Below are 17,369 nucleotides of genomic sequence, written 5' to 3' on the forward strand. Positions count from 1 at the left end.
ATGCGGTGCCAACGTGTCTTAGAAATTGTACCCTCTCTAAGTTTGAACGAGTGCTAAGGATTTGCATGTTCCTAAGACACTACGCACAGTTTGAATGTTCTTCTGAGGCTGCAGGTTTCAGATTTCGTCATAACGGCACTAGATAGAATGCTCGTTAAGCCCAAAACAAGCCTTTTGATCCCTCGTTGCAGCCCGTCGGGCCCAAGCCCAGCTCGAGAAAATTTTCATCAGGGTTTTTGGAAATCCAAGCCCAGAACCACATGCTCCCTAGTCGAGGCCCAAGCCCAACCCCTGCCTCGTTTTCCCTTCCTTTATTTATTTCCCTTCCTTGCCTTTTCCTCCATTTCTTCGTTATTTTTGCTTGCACAAAACCCCGAGAATTTCGAAGCGGAAACCGAATCAAACCCAGCGCGAGGCCGCGAGAGGCGGAGCGGCACCAATGGAGGCGCTGCTGGAGCTCGAGAGGGTGCAGAGGGTGCTCTCCCTCATGAGTTCGCGCGGCCTCTGCAGCACCCTCTCCAGCGGCGGCGGCAGCGGCGGCGGCGACACCGACCGCTTCCTCGCCCAGTTCCTCCTCTTCATGGTGAGTTTTCCCCCACAACGCCCCACGCCCCACGCCCCTGGCCCCTCGTCCTCCCTCTCCGCGGACTCAACCGACTCGGATGTGTAGCGAACGTCCGTACAAATGTGCCGTGTGCTGGTGGCCTTGCGGAGGGTTTTGGTTAAATGGTTAGGACAAGGGTTTATGGGCGTATAAGCTGTTGGTTTTGGATTTTGATGGGGTGATACGATGAGGACGATTTTGGTTGTACGTTTCCTCCTGCGGAGTCCGTTGTGGTGTGAGCCACGATCGATTTAATGTGATGATCGATGTTGCACTGTACTTAACTGCTGTTGATTGGTGATGATTGCTCTTGCCCGGTCTGATTTCCCCCCTTTTTTGGCAAGCAGCCAAGCAACATCTGTACTTGTGCTCGTGTGGAGTGCGTTTACAACCAGTGCAGGCATGGTCCGTCGAAATTTATAAATTGACAGCAACTGGAGACTTAGTTTTGCTGATGATTGATTTGCCCCAATGTTCATGAGCAGTTCAGGTGGTTTACATAATTTATGGAATGTTAATGTGCCTTATTGTTACCTGACATTTTTGGAATTATTAGTTAACTTTGCTAACACACTGCAGCTATCCCTCCCTCTCCCCCTCCCCCCTGACCTGTCAAGTATTCCTGTGATTTTTGAAATGGGACATTAAGTGCATTTAGAACTTCTCACAAAATTATTTTGATGGTCATATACTCTTTTGTGTAGGTGCAACCATTTGATTCTCTTAGCATGGAGAAGAAGTTTCTATTGATCTCTGAGATGTTAGGAAAGGTAATCCTACTGACGTTTTTCCATTTCCTTATTCATTATCCTTACATCTATACGTTTGCTATACAGAAAATTATTTTTGAGACCTTTTGTACTAGGTTACTCCTGATACTCTGGAAGAAGTGCAGCATTTATCCCATCCGCAAGGTATTAGCTGCGAAGACGGTCTTCCTTTTACCTTATGAGTTTATCTGGATAACTTCTTGTTGATTGGGCCTGCAATCTGATGAGACATTAGGACCCTTTCAAATGCAGTTGATCAAGATATATCTTCTGGAGCTTTACTACAGCCAAATAAGAAGTTCAAGATGCAGGCTGACAAATCAACCATTCAGGCTGCGCCTATGGTTGGTTTTGATGCTGTGACAAGAGCCAAGTCAACGCTTGAAGACTTTGTATGTATTTTTTGGTCGTTATTAGCTCTAAAATGCATAATTGCAAATTTGCAACACTTCCATACTGCCTTTCATTTCAGATACTGCAATGCATGTTTAATAAAAGAACTGAAACTGCTTAGAGGAAATAGGTTCATGTCAAAACAATGCAAGTGGTCATGGAATGTATTTTCCTGTTTCTTTACAAGTCATACAGAAACTGGGTCATGTGATGTTGTAAATTTTAATTTCCAAGGATGTATCCATTCTTTTCGTCTTGGTTATGAATCCATCTTGGGAAAGTTCAGGTAATGTTGTTATTTTGTCTTGAAAAAAACAGTGCAGATCATACTTCATGTTTCATGGACTGGACATTAACAATCCACAATCTGTTTTCAAGTATCTACCTGTTCTTTCTTTCACAGAGAGCTTCATATATCAGGTTTTACTTCTGAAATCTGCTATAACCTTTCTTCTTATGGTTTCCATTTCTCATTGAGTAAACTCTAACAATTTCTTGTTTCAGTTAGATGCTTCAAATGAGGACTCTTTGGATCCGGTCTCAGATGACAGCAGTTCTTCAAAAGTAAGATTTGGACCTTTGATTTGTTATCTACTTAAATAAGATATAGAAGATACTTGTGTTTAATCTGATCTACATAATGACTACATTATTTACCATACAGGCGTTGGAAAGAAAGAAAGAAGTCTTCGATGAAACATCCTTGTCTCAAATGATTGAACCCCTTACTGGTCTTCTTCGGTGTCAGGGGTTAATGACAGATCGGTTGGAACTATCTCCTCTATGTACCTTTTGCATACATAAAATATCCACTAATATTTGATGTAATTTACTCACTTTATTTTCTCCTTTTTTTTAGATTGCGGACTGAACTGGAATCAGGTATTCAGTACTGGTCTTTAGAGCGGAAGCTTTGTCAAGCATTATCAAGAAATGAGAAGGTATGTCGAGGCGTTTCTTGTGCTGCATGCTGTTTGCTGTAATTTAAAACCAAGTATCAAATAATATCGATTTTAGTAGGTTAGATCATCTTTTGAATTTCATCAGATTTGCTGGATCCATCACTTTATTTTCTTGGCGAAGTTGTACACTGTTGACTTCAAAGAGCAACTGATGGATGCTAAATAACAGTCTCTTAGAACATAAACTAAAACCGGACAGCCAATTTTGAACTTATGAAAATGGGTATTATTATTGTTGTTGTTTCATAGAAAAATACTTCCCCCTTATTGGCAAACTCAAATGTGGCGCTCAATATTTTTTCTTCTCTAGATCTCAATCGACGATGTGATGAAAGCAATCCATCTCAAATCATTTGATTATCGAGTTCTTAATCTCTTGATGTATCAGCTAACTGGTCAGCAGGTAGGTGCATTTTATTCATTACTTACTAAATTATAATATATACTCCTACAGTCCTATTTGTGTTGTTAGAACCTGGATCCTTTTTTTGTTGTCGACTTTTTAGGTCAATGAATTGCATATGGACTTCTTGTCAATTTCAGAATTTTTGGTTGAGATATCTGATGACCTGTGAGTATGCTCTGAATCTTACTCATACATGCATAATTGCACATTCTACACAGAATGGTATGAACTGCCTTCATTCTTAATCTGTTATGTCTGAAAACATGTCGTTGGCAATTTGCTGGATTTTTAGATTCTGTAGGAACGTAATGTATGGGCTTAAGTAAATGGAAGTAGAGTTTGTGTCTAAATTTTTTCGATATGATACTATGATGTTATATCTAACTAGGAACGATGGTTCTGTTACTAACAAAATTCTGCTTCACTTGTCATGAATCCCCCCCCCCCCCCCCGTTAATAAATAAATAAACGAAATTAGAATCAGATTACATTGAAATTTTGTATCTCCTTTTCGTACTTAAATCTTTGTTTTATTTTACAAGTTATGACATCAATGACTTGTTGTAAATATCTTGCAGGTATGATTATGAGGTAAGTTGTGCTACTTATGTTGTCATTCAAGCTTCGTTATACTAATTTGAGCCTATCTATTTAAGCAGTGAAGTTTTGTTTTGTAGGAGGATGTGATGAACAATACTTTCAATATCCTCCGCATGTATGCTGCGATATATGGACCTTCAGAGGCACCAAATATGCTGGTGAGCAACAAGCACTCTATCTTTTATTAATTGATTTATTTTGCTCTCGTCTCCTGATAACATCACTCTCATATTCCTAATTTCATATGTTCTATTGAGAATTTTATTAAAAATTGTATCCTTAGTATATCCTGTAAACTGAAAGTTGGGTCCAAATGTCCAACCATGGAGAACACTTTCGTTTGAACTAAACTTAGTACCATAAATTTTGAGCCATGCAGATTTTCCAATGTTACTATAACATTCAGTGTATATGTTTTCACCCCAGAACTTTTGCCATCTGCATGATTTGATGCATCCTGTTTGTTCCTTTTGAACCGATCCTGTTTGTTCCTCGATAATGACTCGTGGATTCGCTTTGTGTATTGTATCATTATTTACTGAGCCAAAAGCAATCATTTATGGATACGAATAGTGGACTGAGCTCAAGTGAATTTTGAGGTTTACAATTCCAGTGAGGAAATAAGCTCTTACAAATAGGAATAGCTTTCATTTTCGTACTACGGTAATAGTCTTGTTATATTGGTGAGTGAAAAAGTTACTAGATTTGCTGCTGAATCAAATGTAAAAGTTTTGTGGTGGTATGTGTCGTGGTTGTCTGATGTAGGCCAAGTGCATAGGGGAGGCTGAAGAGAGGTATGAGAGTTTCTCAAAGAAATTGGACCCTAGTCTCTCAGGTTGTTACTGGAGAAGATGTGAGGAAGCTACAAAGGAAGGTTTGTCTTCTCTGTTCTTGTCGAATTGGATCGTTTCTTCATCTGATTTGTTTTTATTTTTGGAGCCACTGTCATGTTTGGCACCCTATTGCAGGTGGAAAAATATCAGGTCATGCTTATGGAACATGGAATATCCCTCCTGTGATAAGTGATGAAGAATCATTTCGACGTGAAAGATCGAGCAAACATGATGCTTCTGCTACAATCATTTGATGACAGTTTTCATGTTCCAAACATCAAACTGAAGCTCAGTGTACACTGCTAGTAAGTGTCCTACCCATATACATATTTCTGTTCTTGTCAGGTGAAATGCAGATTGCAGGATGGCCTGCAATATGTGAGGTGCTAGGGTGTGTTCAGTGTGGAACTTGTTGAGGTTGGCATCCACAGTGTTTGGCACCCATCAAAGTGCTAGAGATAACCACCTCATACCTTAGTAAAGTCTGCTTTTTCTCTCCAACGTTTAGCACACTTTCTCCTACCAAAAGCTGGGGCCCGCAACAAATAAAAGGAGGAAAGAAGTTACTGCAGTTCGGCGGGAGGCCAATGGCAATGGAAGATGAAAGAAAAAGCCCAAGTCCCATCAATGTTGCTGCAGTTCGGCGGGAGTACTTTATTCTAGAGCACCGGGAGCTTATTTTTGCACCGCAGCTAAGCCTTTAGCTCTAGCACCCAACTTCTCCAACGTTTGGCAATACCTTAGCACCTCACATACTCGATTTGTTGGCCTGCGGTGACAGAAACAACAAGAAGCAAGAGAGAGAGAGAGAGAGAGAGAGAGAGAGAGAGCAACGCATAGATAATGAAACGATAGAAGGATGGACCTTAGGCTGTCCACAATGGCAAGAGCAAGAGCAAATTTGCTCTTGCCTCGTTTCCCACGCCTTCTCTGTCTACAGTGCCAAACAGTACATCTACAGTGCCAAACAGTAAATTTACTCCTCCATTTCCTCCTATCGCTGTGGACGGTCTTACCAACCAATCTCTCGAGAAGATGATGGGCACCGCAGGCAACCGGGGCACGCACGGCCCGGCTCATGGAAGATGCGCGCTCAGCTATCTCGCGTAGGCAGCAAACCCTAGTGGCTTGATCCTACACGCACGGATAGACCCTCTAGATGGCATTGTTGTACTGCTCAGGCGACGGTAGACGTGCGTGGACTCTAGCGGCAGATCGATGGCGGCACCGAACTAGGATCATGAGGCGGCGACAGCAACGAAAACTATTTTATTTTAGGGCACAGCTAGGGGACTTCGCCGCTCTCGTGGAAAAAAGAGAAAAAGAAAACAAGGAGATGGCAAGGGCCTAGTATGGCATATATATATATATATATCCAGGATGTGTGGATGATATTGGAGCTAATTGAAAAGGACTCCAACTTGGCTTCCTGGTTTGCTGTCAGGTGACATATGGCCGGACGTGGGTTAGGGGTCTTTGGGCCAATACACAAAGGAGAGAGCTTCTTCTTTCCTTTTTATTTTCTTTCAAAGCCCTTTTCAAATCTGTTTCAAAATCATTTTGAAATATTTTGGATTTGGAACGAAACCCACTCATTTCAATAAATCATATGTACCAACATGTATGCACAAACATGTTTTTATTTCCTATGATAATTTTTAATATAGTGAAAAATATTATTTTTCCTATGGTTTTATGAGCACAAAATACATAATTAAATTATTTTCACGCTATTTTCAAAAACGCAAATTTTAGGGTGTTACAACTGTGTGGCCGTACTGTTCATTTGGCCTTTTACTATTCATCGTGGGCTGAATTTTATTTTTATTTTGGCCCAACTATTACGTTCGGCCCGTTACTGTGCTACTGGGCCGGCCCAAGTGTTACAGTAGCAAAGCTTGCTACTGTGGCTTTGCCCCTCGCGTGCGTGCCCCGCGGTCAAGGCCGCCGGCAGTCACCGCGCGGGGCGGCATCGCCGTTCCGGCGACAACAGAGCGGTAGAGTTCAAACGAAAGGCATGGGAAGCGGCGGAAGCTTACCCCGGTACTGATGCGCGCGTTGGTTCGGAAGGATACGCGACGGAGGTAGGTTCTCGGCGGCGATGGCGGACGGTGGCGGTGCGGCGGCTCGGCACGACGACGTTTCGGCGAGTCACTGTGTCGGCTGGGCAAACCATCCACACGGGAATGAGAACGGTGTCAAGGCGGACGGATTGATGAAGAAAAATGGCCTGGAAGCTGATCGGAGGAGGAGAACGACGGCGGCGGGGCTCCGGTGACCCGATCGGCCGGTTTTGAGGAAGACGAGCCGTGCGGACGCTACAGAGGATGAAACGGCTTGCGGCTGGACGTCGAAGGGGCCCAACGATGTTGCGGAGGCGATGGCGTAGTCGGTTTAGCGAAATGATGCTCGACGGCGATGAACGACGGCGGCGGGTGACAGCGGTTTTGGCGGTGGCGCTTTCGGAAAAAAAAATGAAAAACGACGACGGCTCCGGCTTAAATAGAGGGGAGAGATAGACGGCGAGGTGGCAGGAGGGATCTCGAACTCGGCCACACGCGCAGGGACGAGAAGGATCGCTGGAAGGTGCGAGATGGCCACGGCGGCGATCGGCCGGCAACCCGGCATGGGCATGAGCAGAGAGGGAAACAGTGGTTTCACTGTAGCAGATTATTTCCTATTTGAATTTTGCAAATTACTCTCAAATTTTGAATACAAGTTAAAAATATGTAAAAATCAAAGTTGCTCCATTTTTCAAATTCTACAACTTTGGTATTCAAAACATTTTCAAATTCGGCATACTTTTTGAATTTCAAATTTGGGGCGAGTTTAGGGTTTTGTTGGGATTCAAAATTACTTTAAATTTTTGAACTAAACTTTGAAAACTCAAAATACTAACTTTGTTCATTTTTGAATGATCTACACTTTTGCTTTTGAAACCATACCCAAATTCTCGATAGATTTTGAATTAAGGAAAAGGGGGTAAAAGAGGGTTTAGGGTTTCAGGGTTTCCGACAAGGGGGGTAATTTTCGGATTCCAATTCTTTTCGCGTCTTTTCATCCAACAACCCAACCAATCCTATAATTAAACTTATTTTAGTTCAATGCAACTCATGGTAAGCTAAACATGGATGCTTTGCAATGCATATGATGACATGTCACATTTTTATTAATAGTAACACCAGGGGTGTAACAGATGACGTCACTGTTCGTTTGGATTGGAGGATTCCAAGTTTCCTTTCCTGAGGAAAGGTTTGCTTCTCTTCTCAAAACGTAGGAACCAGAAAATCCACCGTGATCTCTTGGTTTCTCTTCCTATCGCGAAGTCCGAGACAAAGCGCGTGATCAACAGCGAGAAGCAACAGCCAGCGCAAAGTTAGGTGCTTGTTCACGTGGGGTTAGGTGCTTTAAATATTTTCTTTAGCATTTAGTTTCTAAATTCCTACGTTTGAAATTCCTTTGTTCCAAACAGCTTGCTGAGTTGTTTTCCTGTATTCTTCCAATCCTCTGTTTTCCCACAACACCTATATCTTATTCCTGCGTTTTCTTCCTTTCCTCTGTTTTGGTTTTCTATGTTCCAAACAAGTCCTCAACGTATTGGCTTCTCCAAAAATAGCTTTGACTTTGGCTCCTCCAATGGAGAAGTTGGAGCACTTTTGAAAAACATTTCGCAAAAAGTTTTTTTTTCAAGAATGGATGAAACATGTTGAATTTCGCACGGCGATGCTATACGGTGCCGAATGTTGTCCTACAAAAAGGCAACATGTCCAACAACTGAGTGTAGCAGAGATGCGTATGTTGCGTTAGTTTTGTGGACACACAAGAAGGGATAGAGTCCGGAACGAAGATATTCGGGATAAAGTTGGGGTGGCACCAATTGAGGAGAAATTGGTTCAACATCGATTGAGATGGTTTGGACATGTTCAGCGGAGGCCTCCTGAGGCGCCGTTGTGTAGTGGGGTTTTAATGCGAGACAATAATGTGAAGAGAGGTAGAGGTCGACCTAGATTGACTTGGGATGAGACGGTTAAGAGAGACTTGAGGAGTGGAATATCTCCAAAGATTTAGCTATGAATAGGAGCGCTTGGAGACTAGCAATCAACGTGCTAGAACCGTGACTTTTGTTTTTCTCTTCCTGTTTACCCCCTAACTCTACTTTTTGTCTTGTCTTTCTTTGAGTTTCTTTTACACTTGTTTTTTGTGGGTTTCATCTCTAATCTACCCCAACTAGTTTGAAGGCGTTGTTGTTGTTGTTATTGAAACATGTTGAATGTCTATACTTTCTTTGTCTATTTAACTGAACTACTGTCAGTTTTGTAACTTGAGTTCATTAGAGAGGTATCCATAGTCTCTTTTTTTTTATAGATTTTTTTTAATGTACCATGTATTCGGGTGCGTACGAATGGCAGCTCGTACGAGCGGAGTGGCTGCGGGCGGCCAGTAGGGGCGTGTTTGATTTCACGCTCCTAGCGAGCCTGGCCGATGAGCCTGGCTGTGGCCAGCCAGAGCCAGGCTCCACCCATTCACGTGTCTTATGTTTGTTCTCCTGTAAGACATGCTGAGTTGGTATTTGTGTTTGATATGGTACAAAGATGGGTAAAGTAACCTTGCATCTGGCACATGGTGGCCTTACCACCCCTCCCCCTCTTTGGCATTTTATCAAACACTCGGTGGGCGGTGTTGAGGATGGCGAGCACACGGTGCCACGGAGCTGCGGCGGCGGGAGCGCGCGCTCATGGCGGGCCTCCGCTCGCCGAACGTTGTCCCTGCACGACGGCTCCTACAGCCCGTGCACGTGTAGTCGGCGGAGAGCGGGGAGGCGTCCTCGACCGCCGTGGGGAAAGAAGACGAGTGGCAGCGCTCCCAAACCGGGCAGCTCGTACAATTTTACAGCGTTTGGTAGGGCTCCCTCCCCTCAAGAGCAGGAGCAGAAGCCGTGTAAGAGTCTGTTTGGCAGAGCTTCGGCTCCTTCAAAAACGGCTCCGGCTATTTTGGTGGAGCGGCTTCTGGTGGAGCGGGAGCCGTTTTAGAAAACGTTTGCCAAAATGGCTTCACATATTGGGTTGAGGTTGTGAAATATCTAAATTACACTTCCCTATATTTTTCTTTATTTTTTCTTTCCTTTTTCATTTTCTTTCTCTTCATTTTTTTCCCTCTCCTTTTCTTTTTCTTTTTCTCTCCCTCTTCTTTTTTTCCTCCCTCTTCTCCTCCTTATCCAGTCGCCCGCTCCTCTCCTTCCTCTCCGCGCCTCATCCGCCCCCTTCCTCCGCTCGCGCCGCCGCCCTCCCGGCCTCCGCCCGCGCCGCTGGCCTCCGCTCGCGCAGCTGCCCTCCCGACCTCCGCCCGAACTGCCGCCGGCCTCCGCCAGATCCGCCGCATCCCGGCGTCCGCCCGCGCCGCCGGCCTCCGCCCGAGCCGCCGCCTCCCGGCGTTCGCGCGCGCCGCCGGCCTCCATCACCGCGGCGTCCGCCCGCGCCGCCGCCTCCTGAGCCCTGGTGAGGGCAAGGCGGTCCAAGGGCGGGAGGAGCTCGGCGGAGCCGCGTGGAGCCTCGATTTCGTGGCTAACCGAGTCCGGCCGGCCAAACGCGGCCTCAAAATCGAACCCAACTCCAGCAGCCCTCCCTGTCGTAACCGAAGCCAGTCTCGTTGTTGGGTGGGATTCCCAAATCTGAGTCCAATCCCTCCCTCAAATTGACACTCCTCCAGTAGGGAGGGGCTGGATCTGGAGGGGATTCAGTTCAAGGCAGGCAGGCAGAGAGGGATTGATTCGATTCCGGCCCGGGATATATATAGATTATCTATATATATTTCACATAGAGGAAGACATGGGGCTTGTGGATCTTATGTAGCACATGTCCATGGAGCGGCAGCCGGACCGCCTTCGTCGGCGAGCGCATACCACTTGTAAGCTGCCGCCTTCTTTTCTCTGTTTCTTTTTCGTCGTTGATAGAAAAAATCCAAACTTTTTCTCCACCCACCTTGTACTATTGATGTGAATCTGTTTGCAGAAAAAAAAATCTAAGCCAAGGAGATTTCCAGAGGAATACAATATCTCATCATTGTTAAAATATTGCTAGCACATTCAATTGAATTCCTTATTTCTTTTACCTGTATAAGTAAAATCCGAGACGAGAGCCTCTCCTTGTGAGGGAGCAGATATTGAAAGCAGTGGCTGATGGCCACTGTATTGTTTTCTTTGGCTTCAACCATGTTGGCAAAACCTTTCTCTTTTAACAAGCTGTCTGATGTTTGACAAGAGTACAAAAACGGATTCCTCTGTGTGCATTTGTTGTTTTGCGCCTCAAATGTCCGCATTACTGATAATCACCAATGCTGTGCTGCAGATGGGTTGGTTGCTTCACGGGATAATAATAATAAGGTCTCACCCTGCCAGCAAGAAGCTGATTCTCAAGGTGGTGAGGCACAGATGCCTAGGCTTCCAGAGGTACGCCATGGCAACTTCTCAATGCTAGGCTTAGTGCTACTGAAATGTCAGTAAACCATGTGTCAGTAAACTTCTCAATTACTTCGAGATCTTGTTTTTAGTTTCTAATCATTAGATTAGAGGTTTGTGTAAATCCATATGATTCTCATTATTCTATTTCTCTTTCTTTTCAACCAATCTCTTTTATTTGTTTTAATATTTTAAATAAATATAAAAAGATAATAATGCATATTAAAGCTAATAACAGTTGTGGGTAGCATACGCCCTCAGGCATGTGCTCCCTGGGCGGTCATGTGTCTGGGGTTTTTAGTTTCATCATCGTTGATCTGTGGTTCTGAACAATAGCTCTTGTAATTTTGTGGCCTTGGTAATGAAATTCAGTTTTTAGTCCCTTGCGCGCCGCCCTGCCCCTCCTCCCCCTGCCTGTTTGGCCTATTATCCTATCACGTCAGCGGTTATGGTTTATATCATGTCTCTTGCACTGTGGCTGACAAGTTGATCGATAAAACACAATTGCATGGACTTCCTGTTGTTTTAATATCAAGAGATGCTCCATTGGTAGTTTGGTACCCTTTCCATAATACATGCATGTTTGCTGTGTCCAATCAACACTGATTTTGAAGCATGTATCGACCTCACTGTCCATACATACATGCATATTTTTTTAAAAGTAAAAAAGTATGAATAGTTTTCGAAGTATCTAATCAGCTCTAGGTGCATACTTTGTTTTAAAGCAGCCATTGAAAACTCATTGTGCAACAATGTGCATAGTACCTGGGTTACGGTGTCATAGTTTTCTTCAGTTCTTTCCCCTCCATCTAGATTAACCATTAGCCTTTTATATTTCTAATGCTGAATTTTCTTTTTCATGCTTTTGTAACATGCGTGCAGGACATCTGGTGTTATATACATTCCCTAATGCCAATGCGATCTGCTGCTCGAGCTGCCTGTGTATCTCAAGCTTTTCTACGTTCCTGGAGGTGCCATCCCAACCTCACTTTTAGTGTCAGGACGCTGAGATCAAATAAGAAGGAACATATTGTGAGAGATTTTTGTAGCAAAGTTGACCAGATTCTGAAAAGGCACTCATGCATTGGTATAAAAAAACTCAACATTCAGATGTGTGAAGGTTACTGTAATAGTTATCTCGACAGTTGGCTCCAGGTTGCTGTTAAATCAGGAATCGAAGAACTTTCACTTTCGATACCACCAATAGCAAAATACAGCTTCCCATGCTCACTCTTATCTAATGGGAGTGGAGACTCAATCCGATACCTAGACTTCACTGGTTGCTCCTTCCGTCCCACAACTGAACTTGGTTGTTTAAGAAGCCTGACAAAACTGCATCTTTATCATGTCCGTTTTACTGGGGATGAGTTAGGGTGCCTTCTCTCCAATTCTTTTGCCTTGGAGGTGTTGGGAATCCGGTATTGTAATGGGATAGGTAGCTTGAAGCTCCCTTGCACGCTGCAGCGCCTAAGGTACCTAGAGGTTTTAGGCTGTTGCAAGCTGGGAATGATAGAAAGCAAAGCTCCAAATATTTTCAACTTTGACTATGAAGGAAAGCGCATTCAACTGTCACTCGGAGAAACGTTGCAAATGAAGGAGCTAAGATTGTCCTTCTCTGGCTCAGTTCATTACTTTTCTGTTGAACTTCCATCCAGAATGCCAAACCTTAAAGTTGCCACTATATCTTCGCATAGAGAGGTATACTCTAAAGTCTTGGCTGGACCAGCAATATTCATATTTTGCTTCCATATATTTACAGCAGTCATATGCCATGGAGTATAACTAGCGTGTTTCATCTTTTTTCAGATCATCAATACACCATTGCTGCATAGCAAATATCTCCACCTCAAAAGCCTTACTATTTTGCTTTTTGCTGGAACCTTTCCTCCGGCCTACGATTATTTTTCTCTTGTTTCCATTTTTGATGGTTGCCCTTCCATGGAAAGTTTGGTTTTGGATGTAAGTTGATGTTCATATTTCTGTGGTAAAAGTAGCTAAACTGCAGAACCATGACTATAACTTTTTTTCTCCTTTTTCATCTTTTCTATGTTATATAGGTATCCCAGTATGAAATGGAACACGTCTCCATATTCACAGATCCCTCAGAGCTGAGGAAGATGCAAGGACAGCAGCACCACAAGATGAAGTCAGTGAAGATCCAAGGATTCACGTCAGCAAAGAGTCTTGTTGAGCTAACATGCCATATTGTTGAGAGCATGACATCACTTGAATGCCTTACATTGGAGACCCATCAGAGTTCTTCTAGGTGCTTCGAGCCTGCTGATAAAAGTAACAAGTGCTCCCCATTGCCCATTCATATTCTCAAGGAAGCTCAACGAGGGCTCTTGGCCATCAGGACGTACATTGAGCCTAAAGTTCCTGCTATGGTAAAGCTACATGTTGTTGAGACTTGCCGACGATGCCATGCTGTTGAACTTTAGATGCTGGGTCTAAGTTTCAGCCCTTCATAATTATGGATAATATCCATTGTGTAGCTCTAGTACTTGAGCGCTTGTGCTGCAGACTCTGTTTTGCGTTTGGATGTGCTGAATAACCTCTTATTAGTTAATAATAACTTTGGTATGCCATTTGTTATTTTGAAGCTGTCTGTGTGTCCACTGTATACATACATTTCTTCAATCAAGCTACCAAACATGCTTCTAACGTTGGTTGTGTTTTTCTTAAACATAGTTTTTTGGTGCCAAACATTTATATATACACTATGGCCCTGTTTGGGACTGCGATTTCTGTGGCAGCGGCGACGGAAAGCGAAGAATCCCGCCGAACGCCAAACATTTATATATATGCACTATGGCCCTGTTTGGGACAGCTCATTTTTTAACTGGAGCACCGCTTATGCAGAAAGCGAGGGAATCTAGGCTTATTTCCATCGCGATTTTGTGTATCACGCGACTGGTGGCCACGGAAACAAACATGGCCTATGTCGAGGTACATAGTTAAAAACAATTATATCTAAAAAGGTCAAAATGTTTTATATTTTGAGCGTTGCTAAGCCGGGGTATTACTCTGCTCTCTATGAGTTTGAGCCGGGGTACTGGTAGGAGTTTGAGCCAGATTTTGAGCCGCGGTACGTACTTGTAGGAGTTTTTCAAAGACTATCCCTGCTCCCTTGCTGAGCTGGGGTAGGAATTTTTCGAAGGCGATACAATACAACCAGCTATTGGGAAATTTCAATCTGCAGTTAGTGAACCATAAATTACGAAGCAAAAATCAGGCAAAGATGGACACGAACGAACGCATTTGACAGATTTAGGCAAAGATGGACACGAACGAACACATTTGACAGATTTAGTACTGTTCAGGTCGCCGTGGCGCTCCGCGTGGCCAGGGACGCGGGCGTAGCGGACTCGCCGGACATGGCGCGGTGCCGACTGCCGATGAGCCGTCGGTCTCGCGCTGAGCCTGAGCGCTCTGGACGCGGGGGAGCTACGCCAGCGGCATGCTCGTGTCGGCGGTCGACTGCGCGACCAGGGGCGGTATGCCGGCCATTAACCTCAACCGGCCGGGCGCATATGCTGCTGGTAGCCGTCCATGCCTGCGTCAGGACGCATATATACTGGCTGTGTTGCACGGCTTCAGGAACAGGAAGCCATTATCCTGCTGCATGACACGATCTCTGACATTGCCTGGCACGCGCACGTCGCTGCCCATGACGAAGTCGCAGGGAATGCCGTCGTCGCCGTGCCCCATCATCATGGTGACGGCATTGGAATCGATCGGCCGGCAACTCCGCCCCATCCACCACGTACGTCGTCGCCGCCATTGTCATCTTCATGGATATGGACAGACCCTGCGTCTCCCTCCTCTCGTCCACGGGCTGCAAATTAAAACCTCTTGTCCGCCTTCTCCAGGGTGAAGATCTCCAGCGCCACGTCCCACCGATTCAGTTCCCTGGGGAGTAGACCGCTGGTGCAACGGGACACGTCAGGCAGCTAGGTTCGGTGCCGGCCGGCCGGAGGATGATGCATGGCACCCGCGCGATCGAGGCTTTGGGGAGAGCACCCAGTGCTGGCCGTGCGGGCGGACGGTGAGCCCCTTGACCTTGGCGAACAGCCGCGGTCGTCGGCGGACGTCGACGTGGAGTAGTCGTGGCCGAACATGACGCCCCCCGGGCGGAGCACGGCCCACGCCAGGTTGATGCCCGTACTCCCACGCCGAGTGGAAGTCGTGCCCATAAATCACAATTAATAACATATTATAATTGTGAATGTTTTTCTGAGATTCATGTGGAAAAATGAATTCCTTACTAATCGGTAACCCCGAAAGCAAAAAGGACATATATATACATATCCTCATAATTAAAATTTCAGTGCACTATACTTACAATTTGCATCATCGCTGATTGCAATTAATTAACTTAATTATATTTTGTATTTTGTATATGCAAAAATTCTCTATTAATAGTATCCAAACAACAAAAACAACTAGAGATCATGCCTGCAGCTGACCGGGTCCTGCTCTGCTCATTCAGGCCAGAGAAGAGATCGGGTTAATGTGGTGTTGGTTGTTTAGTGAGAACTCAGTACTAGGGACGGGCACGTGCCTTTTCCTTCCTCCTGTCCTGCATGCAACATTATTTCTTGTTCCAACTAGGGCCTTGTTTAGTTCCCTTCAAAGTTCCAAAGTTCCAAGTTTTTTCACTCTCTCTCCATCACATCAATCTAGGGACACATGCATGGAGCAGTAAATATAGGTAAAAAAAATAACTAGTTGCACAATTTAGTTGTACTGATGCTATGTACTTCTGATTGCAACTTATTTGACCCTTGTGTGAGTTATTTTCTTTCAATGAAACTCCTTTAGACTAAACTGATGTTTCAAGGCCGCGGCCGTGGAGCTCCAGCGAAATCCTAGCTCATCGGCGGCGCCACCTTCTCCCTCTCCCCCTACCCCCGCCAAAATCCAGCCATGGCGCCCACGCCCCTCCCTGGCCCGGCCACCACGGGCACCGCCAGGGCCGCTAAGCCGCCCGGCCTCCTTCACCACCGCCGGGCCGGCCTGCCTCCCTTTGGCCGGCCGGGCCATTTTATTCCCACCGGAGTTGAGGAAGAAGGTGGGGACGCGGCCGCCGGAGTCGGTGAAGGGGACAGTGGAGAGGTGAAGAGGCCAACAGTGGAGGGGGACGATGACACCGGGGAAGAAGGCCGGCGTGGGGGAGAGGGGCCGACACCGGGGAGGACAGGAGGAGCGCCGCCGGGGCTCCAGCCGGTGTGCCTCGCAATATCGAAGGGAGGGAGGGAGGGTACGATGGGCATGTATACATGATTTTGTTTACCATATTGTCGTTTGGATTGAGTCTCCGGCCTGGTCGTGCGATGCGGTCCGGTCCGGTCCCAAGCCGGGGCCGGCGGGGGGGGGGGGGGGGGGGGGGGGGGTATCCAGATGAATGTCTTCAGGTACGTTGCGCTGCTGTTCTGTTTGAATGACAAGACATTGTTGTCCTCGGTCACGTACGTACGAAAGCCATCAACCAAAAGTTTACTAGAGAGTTCGTACATGGCATGCCGCATATATGCATGCTGCTCTGATCTACCCGTAGTTGGGATGGGAAAGTGAGAGTTATCAGCATGCATTTTCGTCCGTTTTTCCCCCCTGCATGCGCGTAAACGTCTCGGTCGATCGGGTACCATACGCTTGGAGGCTCAAATGAAACCTCTAGCTGTTCGGTGGCTGATGGTTTCTTTCTGCGGCCGATAAGCGCCGACAGGTGCTATTTTGCTATGAGAGCAAAATATTGTACCACGGTTGATAAGTTAGTTGAAGCCAGTGAACAGGACAGCTGGCCACATATCCACCTTAACCTAACGTGTACTGGAGTGGAGTTTAGTTCAAATATTCCACTTCAGTACACCCCCACCGATGTGGATTGATGCGCATTCGGCTACATCCAACACAACGCCTGAGGTGGTGTTGATGTGTTTTCGACTAGCTAGTACATCCAAACAATGCAAGCCGGCCTATCAATGTGTATTTCACCGTAAACATGCACGATAGTTGGACTGAATTAAACTAATCATCGCCGGGCGAGATCTGTCGCGAGAATGTTGTGATAAGGTAAGTTAGCGAGAATGCCTCCTCTCGCCTCTCGCGAGACGGAGCCTCCCGGCTCTGGCGCACCTTGCGCCGGCGCCGCCACCTCCCCAGCCAGCCCCCACGCCGCCCTCCAACCCTCGCCGGCGACGCGCCGGGGACCGCCGCTTGCGACCCCAAGTGCTTCGGCGCACTCGGCGAAGTTCGTGCCCCCTGTCAGGCCGGGGAAGCTTTTCAAGACATCCTCCTCCGTGACTTCCATGTCACGGCCGTTCCAGGTGCCTCGTCCTCCCCCC

The 17,369-nt window shown here is 45.9% G+C and overlaps 1 protein-coding gene across 3 annotated transcripts; it reads left to right on the forward strand.

The window, feature by feature from the left end:
- Nucleotides 1–361: 361 nt before the first annotated feature.
- On the forward strand, nucleotides 362–13,686 carry LOC120641186 (FBD-associated F-box protein At3g49020-like). Of its 3 annotated transcripts, XM_039917189.1 has the most exons (15): nucleotides 362–583; nucleotides 1,309–1,374; nucleotides 1,470–1,518; nucleotides 1,627–1,766; nucleotides 2,086–2,187; nucleotides 2,272–2,331; nucleotides 2,432–2,532; nucleotides 2,627–2,708; nucleotides 3,040–3,132; nucleotides 3,236–3,300; nucleotides 3,714–3,726; nucleotides 3,813–3,893; nucleotides 4,501–4,609; nucleotides 4,704–4,873; nucleotides 10,913–11,013. In XM_039917189.1, exons 1-14 carry the CDS (start codon nucleotides 440–442, stop codon nucleotides 4,820–4,822), a joined length of 1,224 nt encoding a protein of 407 aa, XP_039773123.1. In that variant the 5' UTR covers nucleotides 362–439; the 3' UTR covers nucleotides 4,823–4,873; nucleotides 10,913–11,013. The 3 variants fall into 3 exon arrangements, with proteins under 3 accessions (XP_039773123.1, XP_039773120.1, XP_039773122.1); XM_039917186.1 differs by lacking the exons at nucleotides 362–583; nucleotides 1,309–1,374; nucleotides 1,470–1,518; ... (9 more) ...; nucleotides 4,501–4,609; nucleotides 4,704–4,873 and adding exons at nucleotides 9,771–10,472; nucleotides 11,905–12,720; nucleotides 12,829–12,981; nucleotides 13,080–13,686; XM_039917188.1 differs by lacking the exons at nucleotides 362–583; nucleotides 1,309–1,374; nucleotides 1,470–1,518; ... (9 more) ...; nucleotides 4,501–4,609; nucleotides 4,704–4,873 and adding exons at nucleotides 9,771–10,472; nucleotides 11,905–12,720; nucleotides 13,080–13,686.
- Nucleotides 13,687–17,369: the final 3,683 nt, after the last annotated feature.

Source organism: Panicum virgatum, chromosome 7K (assembly GCF_016808335.1).
Source record: "Panicum virgatum strain AP13 chromosome 7K, P.virgatum_v5, whole genome shotgun sequence".
Classification (NCBI taxonomy): domain Eukaryota; kingdom Viridiplantae; phylum Streptophyta; class Magnoliopsida; order Poales; family Poaceae; genus Panicum; species Panicum virgatum.

What these genes read in the sequence shown, in the direction of transcription:
- LOC120641186 (XM_039917186.1), top strand. Translation starts at nt 10,421, where the DNA reads ATGTCCATGGAGCGGCAGCCGGACCGCCTTCGTCGGCGAGCGCATACC. An exon ending in AGATGCCTAGGCTTCCAGAG is followed by an intron (nt 11,014 to 11,904) that starts GTACGCCATGGC and finishes ACATGCGTGCAG; the next exon opens with GACATCTGGTGTTATATACA. An exon ending in TGGAAAGTTTGGTTTTGGAT is followed by an intron (nt 12,982 to 13,079) that starts GTAAGTTGATGT and finishes TATGTTATATAG; the next exon opens with GTATCCCAGTATGAAATGGA.